The sequence below is a fragment of the Gopherus flavomarginatus genome, chromosome 1, assembly GCF_025201925.1.
Source record: "Gopherus flavomarginatus isolate rGopFla2 chromosome 1, rGopFla2.mat.asm, whole genome shotgun sequence".
Lineage (NCBI taxonomy): Eukaryota > Metazoa > Chordata > Testudines > Testudinidae > Gopherus > Gopherus flavomarginatus.
In genome coordinates this window covers 57269080-57285742 of record NC_066617.1, presented here as the reverse complement: position 1 = coordinate 57285742, position 16663 = coordinate 57269080, and the positions used below count along the sequence as shown (strand labels likewise).

Sequence of the window (16663 nt, the reverse complement as noted above, 5' to 3'; positions counted from 1 at the left end):
AATGGGATTCACAGAAGCCAGCATGGTAGGCAGCACTTATACCAGTCAATAGGAGATGCCAAGGCAAAGGGTGTGTCTCTTGGAGATGGCACCTAACTCTGGGCTACAGGGATGCAACTCCTCCTATCTGAGATTCTCAGCTGCAAACCCTCTCTTACAATTGAGTGACGCTGGGGAAGGAGGACTTAGGGTACTCACTTGGGATATGGGAGACTCCTGGTTCATCTCCCTCTTCCTGAGGGGTAGAAGGTATTTGAACAGGCATTTGCCACCTCTCAGGTGAGTGCCATAACACAGGGCTATGGGATATTCTGATGTGGGGGGTCCCTCAGTCTCTCCTTTTGAAGCTGTTCCACTGTGGATACATGATTTAAAAAGTCATTGGAGCACGGGGACTGGCTCTCTCACTTCCTTGGTAAGTGCTCTAACCATCAGGCTCCAGAGTCACTCTCATGCTTGTTTTCTCTCTCTCTTTTTTCCAGTGACAATTTCATTATTTAGTCACAGTGGAACAGCTTGTAAAGAAGAGATTGAGGGAGTGCCCTCCCCACAAATCAGACTATCCCATAGCCCAGTGCACTTACTTGAAAAGTGGCAGATCCCTGTTCAAATTCCTTCTTCCCATCAGGTGGAGAGGCAAATTGAGGCTGGGATCTTCTACTTCACAGGTCAGTACCCTAACCATGGGGCTAAAAGATATGAGAAAGGTCACTCTCTCAGCCATTTTGTGTAAACTTTCCTATAGGGGTCTTATCTGGTAGGCGAGCTATGAGCATGCTTACCAGATTAGGCCACGCAGGTGCATTAGGCACAGGAAAACCTATCTTTTTCCAATTCATGCATCACCCTTGGACTTACGCGTCCTGATGCTTGGCATGGGGCTGCAGTGTACCTGCTCAGAGGCAGAAATATAGGCACCTAGGGAATTTTTACTGCAAAAATTCAGGTGCTGAGCAAGTGCAGGTGTCTACAGTGCTCAGAGGCAGTTAAGAAAGAGTACTGGGAATCTTAGTGGGGTCTGATTCTGGGATTCAGGCACCTAAAGTGGCAGTTAGGCATCTACATCCTTTTCTGAACCTAGCCCTAGGATTGCAAGTCAAGAACAATGTTAAGTAATTTTGGAAAATGAAAATTAACTGCTTCAAATTGACATCATTTGGTACATTACAGCACCTTTCATCTCATCATCTCAAAGTGCTTTACAAGTACACCTCTATCCCGATATAACGCGACCCAATATAACATGAATTCGGATATAACGCGGTAAAGCAGCGCTCTGAGGGGGTGGGGATGCGTACTCCGGTGGATCAAAGCAAGTTCAACATAACACAGTTTCACCTATAATGCAGTAAGATTTTTTGGCTCCCAAGGACAGCGTTATATCGAGGTAGAGGTGTACTAACCAATTATGTCTCACAACACCCCTGTACATACAGTAGCTATTATTATCTTTATTTTAAAGATGAGGGAACAGATGCATCAAGATATTAATAGTCACATTTCAGAAAACATCCAACTTTAGATATCTTAGGCCAGAGAAGCTGACATTTACGACTGCAACTGCCTTCAGTAGGAGTGTAGTCTCATGGCAGGTAAGTTTTGAAAATTTTGGCCTAAGTGACATGCCCACAGTCACATACCAAGTCTGAAGCAAAGAGCGAATAAACCCCCCAAGTCCTGATTTCCAGTGTATTTATTAGACATGCTCCATCCTAGTTTTCATTTCCATGTACAGCTGGAGACTAAACATTCATTCTTAACTATTAAGTTCAAAATTGCACACAACTTAGAGGCTTTTCTTCATCTTAGCTCCTGATCCTGCATCCAGAACTGACCGTATAGAATTCGGCACTCATGCAGAATCCCAGTTCAGTGGAAATCCCAAGGCATGCATGGGTCCAGGTCCCTAATTGGTAATTGTTTCGGACAAAACAGAACACGTGTAAGCACACTTACCAGAAATAAAATATTCCTAAAATTAAGTATCTTAAAATCTGCTCCTAACTGACTGAAGACAAACCAAAATAAGAGTCCACCAAGCTTTTTGCCCAGATTTAGCTAAATTGGCTTAAAAATCACACCTTGAGCTAAACTGATGCAATTCTGAGCATAGACAAGTCTTCAATCATAGCATGGGCACAGAATGTTTCCTCCTTGAATTCTACAATCATGAGATGCTTCAGTCAGCTATCTGACTGTCTGACATAGGCTTTAACTTCAGTGATAAAAAAGATTTTTTTTTTAATAAGTGTTAGCTAACTGTAATCCTACTGTAGGCAAGGCAGATTGTAGTTTTAATACATAGCTCTCAACTAGAGTTTACCTCAACTGGCTAATATATATTAAAACTACAACTTGCCTTGTCTATACCGAGATTTTAACACCTGCTAGTTGACACGGAACCTAATGTGTTACAAATGTAATGTTTTTTTCTATTGCAGACATGGCCACAAGAGTCCATTACCGGTCCAGAGTTTAAGGCACTCAGTGTGCCACACCAAGGTCAGTTAGGAGAAAAAAAAACCAAAACAACCAAGGAGGAAGGCAGGTCCTAAACCAATATCTTAGGTGATAAATTCTACTACCTGTTACACCCATGCAAACATATTGGAATCATTGGGCTTGTCTTTGCTAGACAATTAATTCATATTAGAAAACGGCCTCAAGGAATCATGTTAAATAACACGATTTAAACATGACTTGGTAGGCAGTATAGATGGGAACAACTAACGTTTAACATTGTGTCACCTGATTGTGGTTAAATTTTTGGTTCCCGTAAGGCTTACCTACTACCAGCTCACTTTGGCTGATTCTGGTGCTATTTGTAACTTCTTTATACAAATTGTCATCAATAAAAAAAAAATCTGCATTCAAGCACAGCATAATACTTGAGTTCAACTGCATCTTTCATACTTAATACTAGAATTTTGTCCTAAATAATCTATCTGTGAAAATTTTACTACCAAAAATAGTTGGATTCGTAAAAGAAAGCTCTTGATACCAGAGTTTTCTGTACTTTTCTAAAACACAGACATTATTTCATCATTTCTGATTTTTAGCATTTTTATATTTGCCTCTCCTTATATCTATTCTCTGTTCCACTCTACAATTATCTTCTACTCTAACAGTACGCTATGATGAGTTCTCATCATGATCAATTCCTTTGCTTCAAAATCAAGTTTAGATCCAAGAGAAAACTTACTTTCTTGAACAGCATTGAGGATTTCTTTAAAATCCATTTCTTCCTGTCGCTGTTATTGTTTGTCCTCCTGGTTATCCTGCAAATCTACTTTTCCTGATGATGAGATGGAAAAAAAGAAGGGTTTGGTAATAACCTTGAAGCTAATCCTGTAAGTGGGATTTCACTAGAATTTAATTCAGTCACTCCTGGAACTGTCAAAATGAACTTCTTTTTTCCATTCCCAATGTTTTTCTGGCTCTGGCTAAGCATTATTTTCTTGCTTTCTTTTTTTTTTTTTAAATGCATGCCATGGCATGTTCTGTTCAGCTCAAAACCAAGACTCCTACTGTATCCCGCAAACTCTTCTTCAGATATTTCTGCACAGCATTTAGCTTTGAACAGACTATTCTTCTACATTCTCTTTCTAACTCTCCTCAGTCCTTCCACTCAAGTAGTACTCAGATTGCCTTAATCTTTGCTTACTTTCTGAGACTAAAAAGAACTACAATGCTACACAGACTCATGGGACCTGTAGCCTGTCTGGCAGGTTCATAGGAAGTGTGAATGTAGAAAAGTTGTTTGAAGGAGTTAGACTATGAGGAAGTGGCAACAGACCAACATACTTGAGAGACACCACTGTATTTCCAATAATTGTTAATGTGGTTTAGTAAAGGAGTTATCAACTTTCTGTAGGCTCCTATCTCTACCTGTTTGTACTCATGTTACCATTTCAAAATCAGAGGCCACAGTCACAAACAAGAAGTTACAGATAAGATAGGTGATATACAGAGAGACAACAGTTTTTCAGAGTTACCCTTCAATAGCTACAGCACTATTAACCACTTGGTTTTGGACAATTTAGGGGTCTACTTATGCAAAAATTCATAGTTGCTCACTCTAGCCCTAAAATCACAATTATCAGCAACAACCAGTTGCTTACAGGAGAAATAACAATAACCATTTCAATGTGACTATCTGCAAAAAAAGAAAAATTATGAAAAAAAGATACAAGAGGAGGAAAACTTTAAAACTGAATTTTAAAAAGGTTCTTTCTGTAGATCTGGCCTAAATCTTTCACCCAACATAAAGACAATATTTATGATATAGCTGTTCACTTACGCAATGGCATGCGACTCCCAGCTGAACTTTCAGTGCAGATAATTGATCAGTCAAATTACACCATACTTCAAATCTGAATGTAATTTTAATTGTACTGTACAATAGGATACCATAGATGAATTCAGAAGGAGACAGACCAGCTGTTTGGTTTAGAAGTCTGAACACATGACTGGGAGAACAAGGATGACTTTCTGAATTTTAATCCTTACTCTAATTGCTGTTGTGGCCTTAAAAAGTTTCTTAATTGCTCTGCCTCAGTTTCCCTCTCTGTAAAATGGAGTCAATATTACTACTTCACAGAGTGTTATGAGTATTTGATAATTAATTTTTATTGAGCTCAGTTATTAACTTTTTCTACATATCAAGGTTCTTTAATCTAGAAATGAACAACAAAATAAACATGGTCATGAATAACGTAGGATAATGCTGACTAGACCATAGTAGAATGTATCATTACCAAATGTTTTCCTAGTCCTTCCTGTTACTGAATACAAGAGAAAATATAAGACATTGAAATTCAAAAGCAGTGTGTCTGTTTGAGAACATGCTTGTTCCATAACTGAATGTGGTGTAATGTGTGGAAATGTGACACAATCAAACCTTAATTCTCATATTAAATAGGACTAGACCTGGATCTATCAAAAATTTACACTGCAGTGGTACATAGAGTATCTGCAATGCACCAGAAATAAAACCAAATGACAAGGGAATGTTTAGCAAACCTGCCAATCTGTTTCAGAAGCATTAACACAGTGAAGATGAGGTTATTCTGTACATTCTCCTAGTCTGCTGTGAAACATGAAACCAAGGATGAAATGCAATAGCGAGAAGAATAGTTCTTTAGTATGACTTCACTTTTGAAATAATGTTATTGGTTATATAGAACATTTTTTGCTATATTTCTTTAACTAATGATTAATGAGTTCCAAGATTGGTTATAATGGACAGTCACAGAGTCCAAGTCTTCATCAGATTTTATATAATGGTGACATAACAGTTTCCATACAGGATCTACCTGTTTTCTCCACCTAATCTTTTTAATACCACAACCGTAGATGTGGCAGACTGTGACAGAGTTCTAGCTGTAGCACTCTGGTTAGTGAAGTTGCTGCAGCACAGAGAAGGCTGCAGGCTCAATTGGAGCCAATTAACCTATTTCTAGAGGGGATTACTGAGACTTGGTGGTAACTGTTGGGATACTGAAGTAATTGGCACAGTCACGGGGAGGATATATCCTTGGGAGGAACAGGGAGCAGGGAAGGACAGACAGTCCCTGGAAGAGAAAAGCTGGGTGAATGCTTCCTACTGCAGTATACCTTGCTACTCCCTGTCCTGTTTAGAAACGGAGGACTAAAAGTTCACATGGCAGAAAAGAAACAAACTGTTTTTGTGACTGAGGGTATATCTACACTGCAATAAAAGACCCGCGGCACAGCCACGTCTGCCCCAGGTCAGCTGATGGGGCCTTTCAATAAATTGCTATTCCTATTAAGTAGCAGAAAAAGAAATTGCAGATTAAAAGATAAAATAAAATTAAAATGTTGAATGAGTTACTGAGGCTGCAAAAAAAAATCCTCATGCATTTTGCTTTGAAAAAGATGAATGCTTGCGAGTAAACATTCTGCAGAATTTCAAAGTATGCCTCTGGCAATGAAAACTCAATACATATTTAAGTGGGGGAAAGCAGAAGCTGTACGCATACAGTATGTAAATTATTATTTTTTCACTTGGGCATTTGGAATGAGATTTAGGAAAGTACTGTAAGAAAGTGAAGATACCGTGAAGTATAAAGTTATTTAAAAGTCCATGGGCTTGATTCTTCTGTAACTTACTTTGGCAAAAAACTAGGTGTAACTTTCACTGAAACCAATTCAATTACAGTAGCATAAGTGAGAGGATAACCAGTCGCAATATGTTTTTGATTTGTATTCATTGCAGCATTTCAGACTAACGCTGGGATTACATTAATATCTGCATTATGACAACATATTTCAATCAGCAAATCATGTTAGAGACTAAAAAGAAAAAAGCCAACCTTTAATGTATTTTAAAAAAATTAGATAAGCCTGCTATTAGCTGAAGTAACTGACTCCTATGGTTAAACAAGCAGTTCCAGTCCTCAGTTGGTTGTGGTATCTCAATATAGAGTTTAAAACTGTGTAGTTCATGAATTCACTGTAATGTGGTAAAGAAAAATCACTAAACACCAGACATTGGTTAACAAAAGACAGTAGGCCTATATTTTACTCTGATTATGGTAAATGTTCTGAAATGCAGTTCAATAAATATGCAGCTGATTATTTTATGACAAGTTCTTAAATGTCAGATTACTCAGTGTAAAGGAATGTGTGTTTTTATATTTATATTGATAAACTTCCTTTATACTAAAGCTAAAACACACGGCTGGCCTTACCGTGAGGTGAACTGAGGCGGCTGCCTCAGGTGCCAGATTGTGCGTGTGGGGCGCCACTAGGACCCAGAGTGTAGAAAATTGTGTCTGCTGCTGGTGCATATGTATTCTCTCTGTTCTAGATGGTGGAGTGCTGTGCTGGAGGAAGGAGGGGAAAAGAGACATAACAGGCAGGCAGGAGAAAAGGTGAGAGGGAATAGCAGAAAGCAGCAGGATCTGCAGGGAGAGTGAGAGGAGGAGGAGCCTCTTATGAACCTCTCTAGCACCTCTGGGAGCCTGGACTGATTAACACCGGCTCCTCAGGGAGCTTCCTGTTTCCTGCTGCTTCCCTGAACCCACTTGAGGAGAACAGACAGTCAACGAAAGTAGTAGGAGCCAGTTAGGCCCTTAAGACGCTGATATCTTCCCTCACTCAGGCCCTGTTACCAACCTGTTTATTTGTCCCCTTCAACTGAGTGTTGAGAGCCACTATAGCTGGCACAGAACAGCAGTCATGAGTGACGGAAGAAAACGCCCCTCTGGGGCAGCATTCAGAAAAAGAAAGCAAGCAAAGGAAGCTTTTCTATCTAAGCAGGAAGGAGCTCTCCTGAGATATGTAGACACAAATGTTCACGCTGAGCCTTCCGGCCCCAGTGAGGATGTGAGTGGTGAGGAGATGCCTGATCTTCCAGTTAGTCAGAGTGCAGGTAAGCTGGCAGCTACTGCAGCATCCATATCTCCATCTCACATGGATGTAACCATGCACATTCCTGAAGAAAAGTGTACATCAAAGAAGAGTGTGGTGGAGGTGCAAGAAACAGCTGCTGCTGAGTTTAGTTCCTTAAGTCTAGGTGATCCAGGACTGTGGACCCACTTGAGCAGTAGCCTGAGGGACTTCCTTGTACTGCATTTGGCCACAGCAAGTGAAAAACTTCATGTTTCCTGAAGACAATGAAAATAGAAGTTTCCATCCAACACATTACTGGTGTGAAATCCCCAATGGTGACAAAGTGGAGAGGCCATGGCTTATGCACTCAAAAACCCAGAATGCTGCATAGTGTTTTTTTTGCAGACTCTTCCAGTCTAATGTTCCAGCCACACTGGGTTCTATAGGAACAAAGGACTGGAAAAATCTGTCTAGAAATCTGGCATGTCATGAGAAGGCAGCAAATCACCACAGAGCATTCCATAGCTGGAAAGAGCTTGAGATGAGACTAAGGTTAAAGGCCACCATAGATGATAAGCATCAAGAGAAGATTGCATCAGAGTCTCTTTACTGGCAAAAATGTTCTGAAAAGTTTCATTGCCATTGTGAGAATGCTTGCTACCCAAAACCTAGCACTGCGTGGCACTTCAGATCAACTGTATGTGCCAAACAATGGAAACCTCCTTAAACTGTGGCGCTGATGGCTGAGTTTGATGCTGTACTCCAGGAGCATCTAAGACGAGTCACCACCCAAAAAATGTACACACACCACTACCTTGGAAAAACAATTCTAAATGAGATCATATAGTTACTGGCAACCAAAGTCAAAGAGAAGATTATGGCAGATCTGAAGTCAGCAAGATATTACTCTGTTATCCTGGACATCAGCCATATGGAACAAATGACTTCAAATGGTGCGTTTTGTAACAACAACAAAGCCTAGTGAAAATGTCCCTGCAATGGAGACTGCCAGAGAGCATTTTCTAGAATTTATTGACATTGATGATACTATACGAGCTGGTATGACAAATGTGCTTCTTAAAAAGCTGGAAGGTATGGGAATTGCAATAGCTGACATGAGAGGTAGGCTACAATAATGGCGCCAACATGAGAGGAAAGAATAGAGGAGTGCAGACACGGATCTGAGAGTTAAACCCTCGAGCTTATTTTTGTCCCATGCAATTCTCATTCATTGAACTTGGCGGTCAGTGATTCTAGCATCAGCTTCTAGTGAGGCTGCTGAATTTTTTAATGTAATTCAAAGCATCTATGTATTTTTCTCTGCATCAACTCATTAATGGCATATTTTGAAGCAGCATCTGGGAACATCCTCTCTGACACTGAAACCACTGAGTGCCACACAATGGGAAAGTTGAGTGGAAATGATAAACACCAAATTGAGAAGACAGATGATGCCCTAGTTGCCATTATGGAGGATAATGCTATGACAGGAACTGTTCATGGGAGAACAGTGGCAGAGGGAAATGGAATCACAAGAAACATACATAACTTCAAATTTCTGTGTGGCTTAGTGTTGTGGCCTGATATACTGTTTGAAATAAATGTTGAAAGCAAGAGACTCTGAGGTGTTGACCTTGATATATCTGCAGCAATGGAATGACTGGACAAAGCAAAGTCATAGCTACAGTCTTACTGGTCAGTTGAGAGATTTCAAAATGTTCTGAAAAGTGCACAGAAGTCAGCAGAACTTCACACTGAAGCTATTTTCCCACCCATTCAAGAATATAAGAAGACGACATTTTGATTACGAGGCATGGGATAAACCCGTAAGAGACCCCAAACAACAATTCAAAGTTGAATTCTTTAACCAGGTGCTAGATTGGGCAATACAGTCAGTTGAAGAACCTTTCATGCAGCTCAAGTAACACAGCAGTATAACTGGGATGTTGTATGATATTTCCAAACTCCTCACTATCTCTGAAGAAGACCTACACCAGCAATGCAGGGCATTAGAGGCAGTGTTGACACATGATCACATGCGCGATGTTGATGTGAGTGATTTAGGTGATGAACTGAAAGCCCTTTCAAGATACATTTCAGCAAGATCAACTCCAAAGGCTGTTCTGGAATATATGTGCACAAATAAGATGACCACTCTCTTTCCAAATGCTTTTGTTGCTCTGCGCATACTTCTAACACTTCCTGTAACAGTTGCCAGTGGAGAACACAGCTTCTCCAAGCTGAAGTTAATAAAAACACATCTACGCTCCACAATTACACAAGAGAGGCTGGTCAGCCTTGCAACCATCTCAGTAGAGCATGAGCTGGCCCAGACAGTGGACCTTCAGCAGGAAGCAGTTCAAATCTTTGCAACCGAGAAGGCACAGAAAGCACCACTTTGATCATTCAAACAGATAAAAATGCCTGTTTACTATGCAGACAAGAAAAGTTACATTTCAGGCGTTTGAAAATTAAGTGTTACTCAACATTTTTGAACAAGGCATTTTAAGTTGTTAGCTCTCCTTTATTGGGGTAAGTAGCAGAGCAGCACCATGAGAGGCATAGAACAGGAAGAAGGCAGAATTGAGACCTTTCAGAGTTTTGGCCCAAGCGAGGGAGCATGAGGGCAACATTTGAGCTCCCTGCCTCAGTGCCAAAATGTTGTGGGCTGGCCCTGCTAAAACAGTTTATCTTTCAAACTGGAATCTGCTTAAAAAAGAGAATATAAAAAGAGAAGAGAGAGAAAACGAGGAGGAAGAGGGATGGAATAGAAAGAATATGTATTTCCATATTTTTTTATATATATATTTGGCTTCCAAACAACATTTGCAAATCAAATTTTTTTGTTGTGCTTTTAATAACTAAGTTAACTGCAGAAATAAATGTGCTATAACTTACCTGTTTTTGCTCCCATTTCATTTTAGCAAAGCAGCTATTCTCAATAGCCAGATGGACCCTGTTAAGAAGTCATTCTTCCAACAGTGCAACATTTTTGTTTACAATTGCATTGCTTATTATATTCATCTCACTGTCTAAGAGTTAGAAGTTCCACTGTGGTACACAGACTGGACATGCATTAGTCACAGCACTATGTTTCTGAGAGGGCTACCAGGAAGGGAAAAGCTGATAGGGAACATGCTACTACCCTGTCACACAGCCACCAGTAACCTCCCTGCGAAAAGTTTGCCAGGTTGTGGATATGGAAACAGCAGTGCATTCTGCTCTCTTTGGGAAGAGGCAGGGACTGAGCCATAAATCTGCAAGAAATGCTGGCCTTGTGGTCCATATACTAGGATGGCAATGGAGAGTGCCCAGGCTCATGTCTTTTTTTCAGCCTCCCCCACTGACATGCGCATTGTCCAGTCACAGTCATGCTGTCACTCTCTCTCTCTCTGCATAGTTCCTCCCTATCTGAGGGTGATGAAAGTCACAAACTGAGCGGCTAATACTGCATGGAGTAGTATTCACCTAAACAACTATCTGCAAGACAGGTCAAAAGTGGCTGCTGAAGGGTGCTAGAACATTACGTGATGTAACATACTTAGATTTCTGTAATATACAAATGTAATAATACTAATTTTTTTGACTTAATACTGGATAACATGCTGATTTTGAAATTACCATACAGTACATGGATTAAAAACTGGCTGGCTGACCAATATGACAAAAAACAGTTGTCAATGGGGAATCATCATTGAATGGGTATGTTTCTTGAGGGGGCTCCGCAGGGACTGTACTAATCCTGATACTATTCAGTATGTTCACCAATGATCTGGAAGTAAATATAAAATCACTGGTTGATAACATTTACAGATAACACAAAGATTGGTGGAGTGGTAAATAATGACTAGGACAGTAGAGCAAACTGAATCGCTTGGGAAGATAGATCCATTTAAAGAAAATGTGTTTTAATATAGCCAATTAGAAAGTCATACATCTAGGAACAAGGAGTGCAGGCCACACCTACAGAATGGGGGCATGTATCCTGGAAAGCATTTAGGGGACAGAGCATAATTCTAAATAGGATTTAGAGGTCACACTGGACGAGCAGCTGAATATTTGCTCCCAGTGTGACAAATGGGAGTAATGAGATCCTTGAATGTATAAGCAGGGGTGTAGTGAGTAAGAGTAGGGAGGTAATTTACCTCTATACCACTTTGTTGAAACTCATGCTGGACTACTGCATACAGTTATGGTGTCCGCTTTTTTAATAAGGATGTTGAAAAACTGGAGAGGGTGCAGAAAAGAGACAGAAAAATGATTCTAGGGCTGAATAAAATGTCTTACTGGAGAGAATTAGAGAGCTCAATCTGTTCAGTTTATCAAAAAAATTGACTTGATTACAGTCCACAAATAACAATGGGAAGAGAACACTAGGTAATAAAAGGTTCTTTAATGTAGGGGAGAAAGACATAACAAGAACCAATGACTTGAAACTGAAGCAAGACAAATTCAAATTAGATAGACTGATTAAACAATGGCACAAACTACGAAAGGAAGTGGTGGGTGCTCCATCTCTTAATGTCTTCAGATGAAGACTGAATGCTTTTCTGGGCCCTCGTCCAGACTACCCCGCCGTATCGGCGGGTTAAAATCGATTGCTCGGGGATCGATATATCGCGTCTAATCTAGACGCGATATATCGATCCCCGAGCGCGCTTATATCGATTCCGGAACTCCATCAACCCCAACGGAGTTCCGGAATCGACACTGAGAGCCGCGGACATCGATCCCGCGCCGTCTGGATGGGTGAGTAATTCGATCTTAGATATTCGACTTCAGCTACGTTATTCACGTAGCTGAAGTTGCGTATTTAAGATCGATTTCCCCCCCTAGTCTGGACGAGCCCTATGAGATACACTTTAGTTAAACACAAGTTGTTGGGCTGAGTTATAGGAGTAATTGGGTGAAATTGAATGACCTGTGATATACAGAAAGTCAGACTAGATTATCTAATGGTCCCTTCTCACCTTAATCTGTAAAACTCTATGAAGACTCTCTAACACTCCCTCTGCAAAATAGTACCAATGGCTATACAGGGTGTGTGCCAAGAGGTAGGCATAAAGCTTACAGTTGTCACCATTCTCCTCAAGTGTAAAAAAAAACCCAAAAAACCAAGAATCAAATGTAAGTGTCTGGACCTTAAGATGGCAGCATCAGCATCCAATTTCATGACATTTATGCATTTTGCATACTACATACTATCGTAATTCGTACCCCAGATATACAAAGATTGGAGAGACAGAAAGACAGAGAGATAAAGAGAGAGTTTTAGCCCAGATTCTTCTTGTCAGGAATGGCATGCATTTACTGGTCTATGAATTCATCTAGCCATATATTCCCAATATGATAAAAAAATGCCTACCTGAAATTTTTATTTGAGCTACTTCTCCATCTCCTCCTTCACTGTGTGCTCGAACCTCAACAATATATTCACCATCTCTGGGGACTGGCAACTCTATAGAATGTGTGCCAGTTGAATACAATGTGCCCTCATGCTGGCCATCTGGTCTATACAGCACCTTGCAAAGCCATAAACAAGTACAGTTATTGAAATGTCATGTTGCAGCTGGTACCACAGTTACATCCTTCCAGTTTTGATTAACAAGTTTAGGGTGCTAATTTTATGTGTACATGCTTAATTTTAGATCAAAACTAAATAACCTATACTGCTTTGCAGCTTGCTATAATGTAAAGGAGCTTGGAGGGAGCAGATATTTCCTCTTTTATTTCTAAATAATGGCAAAACAATACCATCTCCTTGATAGGTAAATTTTCCATATGGGTTCAAGTTAAGAATGATAGAGGATAATACTTTCAAGCTCACCAAACAAAACAAAAACATACCATACATCTTACCGTATACTAGAGCATGAATTATTTAATGTCCTCAGAAGGTAGCACAATTTTTCTTTTTTTATTAATATGTTTCAGAGCTGGTAAATTATTATAAATGTGAAGTTAGCATGTGACTTATAAGACACATGGAAAAGATCTCTGCTCATTTTCAATGATTCACAGGCAGTAACTCAATCCATCAAACAAGAACTTGTGTAGCACTCTAGCTCTTTTACTGCCAAGTAAACACCACCACCAAATAGGAGCCTGTTTTTAATGGTTTCACCATATTGATAGCTATACCTAACCATCTTCCTATAATTTATAGATACGCTTGCACTGGAGTTGCATGTACCATGATGTGCTGTCCCTTTAAGGACAGCTTTAGATAGACTGGTTCTATTAGCGTCTTTGATCTATAAGTACAGGTATTCTGGAGATTGTAATTCTCAGAGGGAGGATGGGAACAATAGGCTGGAAGTAACTCATCCTGGGAAAAGGGGAAAAAATATAAAAGAGCCTAATTTTTTGAATGTATGCTGTGGGAGACATGTCACTGTGGGAGCAATCAGTTCTGTTGCATGTCTAAAATGGTGATTCTCAGCCTTTTCCATACTTTGACCCACGTTATAACATACAATTTTAGGCTCCCTCCCATCTCACCATAAAAAAGAAGGGTGGCCATAACCCTCCTCCAAAGCCATTGGGGGACAGGGGAGTTGTGACCTCTAGATTGTGAACCCATGGTCTAAAGTAAGGATGCAAGCACATTAGAGCCAGAGTAGGCAGCAATATTGACAATAAGATATACTGTGTGCAGGATATAAAAGATAGAAACTATTTTTACAGATCATACTTTGTATCCTTGAACAGCAGATTCATTTGACTTTGGCGTGACATGGTCCCAGGTGATGATGTACCTTGAACCAGACCTGACTGTACTGATAATTCTGGGACGTTGGCTTGGAGCTGAAAAATAAACATACGATTTTGTGTGCAGAAACAATGATGCTTCACAAACCTTCATTTACATTTGAATGAGCCTTCTAAAAAGGAAGATTATGGCTGGCCTTTCTGTGAATGTGGGCCAGTCTCTCTCCTGGAATGCAGTTCTACGGCTCCAGCTATGCAGTTTTGCATGGCTTGTGCAATGGGCTCCCTGTGGGTTTGGCATTTGTGTGCTGCCAGAACAGACGGGGCCAATTTCTATCCCTTTCTGTGGAACTGGGCTTGTGTTTCCTTGAAGGCATCTATGTCCAGAACCTCCGAGAATTTAGCTTAATTATACTTATTCACTGAATTTAAATCTTTAAAAAATTATATAAAAGCATTTCTATAGCACTTATCTGTGTGGTAATCAGAGTGCCTTCCTGCACAAAGTGTAATTATAGTTAGACTAGTAGCCATGTAAAATGGAATCTTCTTATCCAAACATATGCTCCCTGCAGGTCTGAGTCAAATAGTATACTACTTACCTTATTGACAAAGCACATGTTACTCTCATACATTTGTAGGCCATCCAAGCACATTTATAAATAAAGAAACACAGTCCTTAATTAAATATCACTCATGGCTTCATTATTATTTAATTATTTAATTCTGTCGCACACAGGATTTCAAAAGTGAATAGTGATTCTGGGTGCCCAAACTGAGCCACTTTAAAGAGACCTGATTTTCAAAGGGTGGGTGCTCAGCACATTCTGAAAATCAGCTCCCCTTTAAGGTGTCTCCAGCTAAGGAGCGAAACACTGAAGTGCCACAAGTTCTGTGAAAATCTTCGCTTGAGGCTATAACCTATGGACCCAAGCCTACATTCCTCTTGGATCAGATCATGGCCTGCCCTGCCTGACTGTAGAGATGTCCCTTACTCCCCTGTGCCAGATTTCCAAGTTGATAGGGCAGCAATGAGTGGAGATCAGCTTCTTCAGAGCCACACCTCCACAACTACTTGCTGCTCCATACAAGGGGCTTGTGTTACTGCCACAATTTAGCCCCCTGGGAAAACTCTGTGTGTACGTGTCACAGAGTCACAGTCTCGCTGCTCTGGAACAACTCTGAATGAAGTCAGGCAGGACTCTGATGCAGAGTATCTCCCCTCAGGGCACGCTGTCACCAGGGCAAGAAGCTTGCTCAGTTTCAGCGATTTCTAGGTTTGACCTCAGAGAGTCCAGCACCCCTGTTCACATCATGAGCTCCCCGCAACGAGTCCAGCCTTACATGCCTCCAAAGGGCCCTGCACCCCAACTTTGCAGTCAGCAGTGAGTCTCAGCCAGCATTATAAATCAGAAGGGTTTATTAGTTGACAGGAACACAGCATAGAACAGACCTTGTTAGCACAGAAATCAAAGCTCCAAGGCCCTGACCCTCCCCCTGAGACTCCAGCCAGGAGACTTTCTAGCAGCCCAGCCTGAGACATGCCTGTTGCCCCTCCTCTGTCTTTTGGTTTTTTCCCAGGCAAGCAGGTCACCTGGTCTGCACCAATACCTCTGGCTCATTCTTGCAGAGGGGGGCCCAGCCATCAGTTGCCAGGCTACATAGTGTCAGCCATTCTCTGAACCCAGTCAGCAGTCACACCTGCCCTCTAGGGGACTCTGCAATGATCAAACACCCATATCCCACCACTAGACACTTGAGTAATACATAGGGAAAACTGAGAGACGCACACAGTATTCAGAAAAAACAGTAAGAACATTCCCACTTTGCCACAGTCTGGTGTCAAACCCAGTAGTTATAGTATTAGTATATGCAAAGTACAAATACATAGTAACGAAGTGCAGAACTTTAGAAATAAATCCAGAGTTCTTTTACTTACGTGCTTTTCTTGTAATGATATCAGCAGCAACACTGGGTGGTCCATATCCTGCGCTATTGTAGGCAGAAACATCTACATGGTACCGGGTACTAGGTTTCAAATTTTCCAGTTTGGTTGAGTAGTCCTGACTGCTCACTAGCACCCGCTGCGCAGCGGCTTCTTTATCATGAACAGTCCAGTAACGAATCTGTACACAGTTGAATTGAGTGATAATTTGGTGTAATTAATGATATTGAAATGTTACAGAAACTTCAGACTGGAGGACAGAATAATTTTAAAACAATAAAGTCTGTTTCTGGCTAATTGCTGCTCCTTATATTAAGCCAAGTGATAGGATCATATCAAGAAACAGAAAATACTTCAGATTTGATGTAGAAACTTTTGCACTAATGAACCTGATTTGTACCCAATTAAGCTAATGGAGGTTTTGTGATAGACTTAACTGGGTGCAGGACTGGGCCTTACTAGAACAGGGCTATCTTGCTGTTGCTCTTTTATACTCGAAAATTTTACGCTCAACTTTAATATCATTTTCTAGGTCACAATGTACTCTGTAATGCAAAGACACCTTGGACTAAGTTGTACAGTACACTCCACTTCCTACTTCACGGCATTCTAGCTAATACAATCCCTACAAAAGCAATTCATTCATATTTT

General features: G+C 40.6%; 1 protein-coding gene across 2 annotated transcripts in view; it reads right to left on the bottom strand.

Annotated features, from left to right (window-relative positions):
• The window catches only part of CNTN1 (contactin 1), a 434418-nt gene that overhangs the window by 43870 nt on the left and 373885 nt on the right, over nucleotides 1–16663 (bottom strand). Inside the window, exons 21-24 of one of the 2 annotated variants that reach the window (XR_007772052.1) lie at nucleotides 16007–16193; nucleotides 14051–14163; nucleotides 12722–12878; nucleotides 3203–3295 (exon numbers count right to left, since the gene is read on the bottom strand). Coding sequence is in view for 1 of the 2 variants with exons in the window: in XM_050936109.1 (XP_050792066.1) it covers nucleotides 12722–12878; nucleotides 14051–14163; nucleotides 16007–16193 (457 nt within the window). In the remaining variant the exon portion in view is untranslated. The remainder of the gene's footprint in view (nucleotides 1–3202; nucleotides 3296–12721; nucleotides 12879–14050; nucleotides 14164–16006; nucleotides 16194–16663) is intronic. The other variant, XM_050936109.1, reaches the window with a different exon arrangement.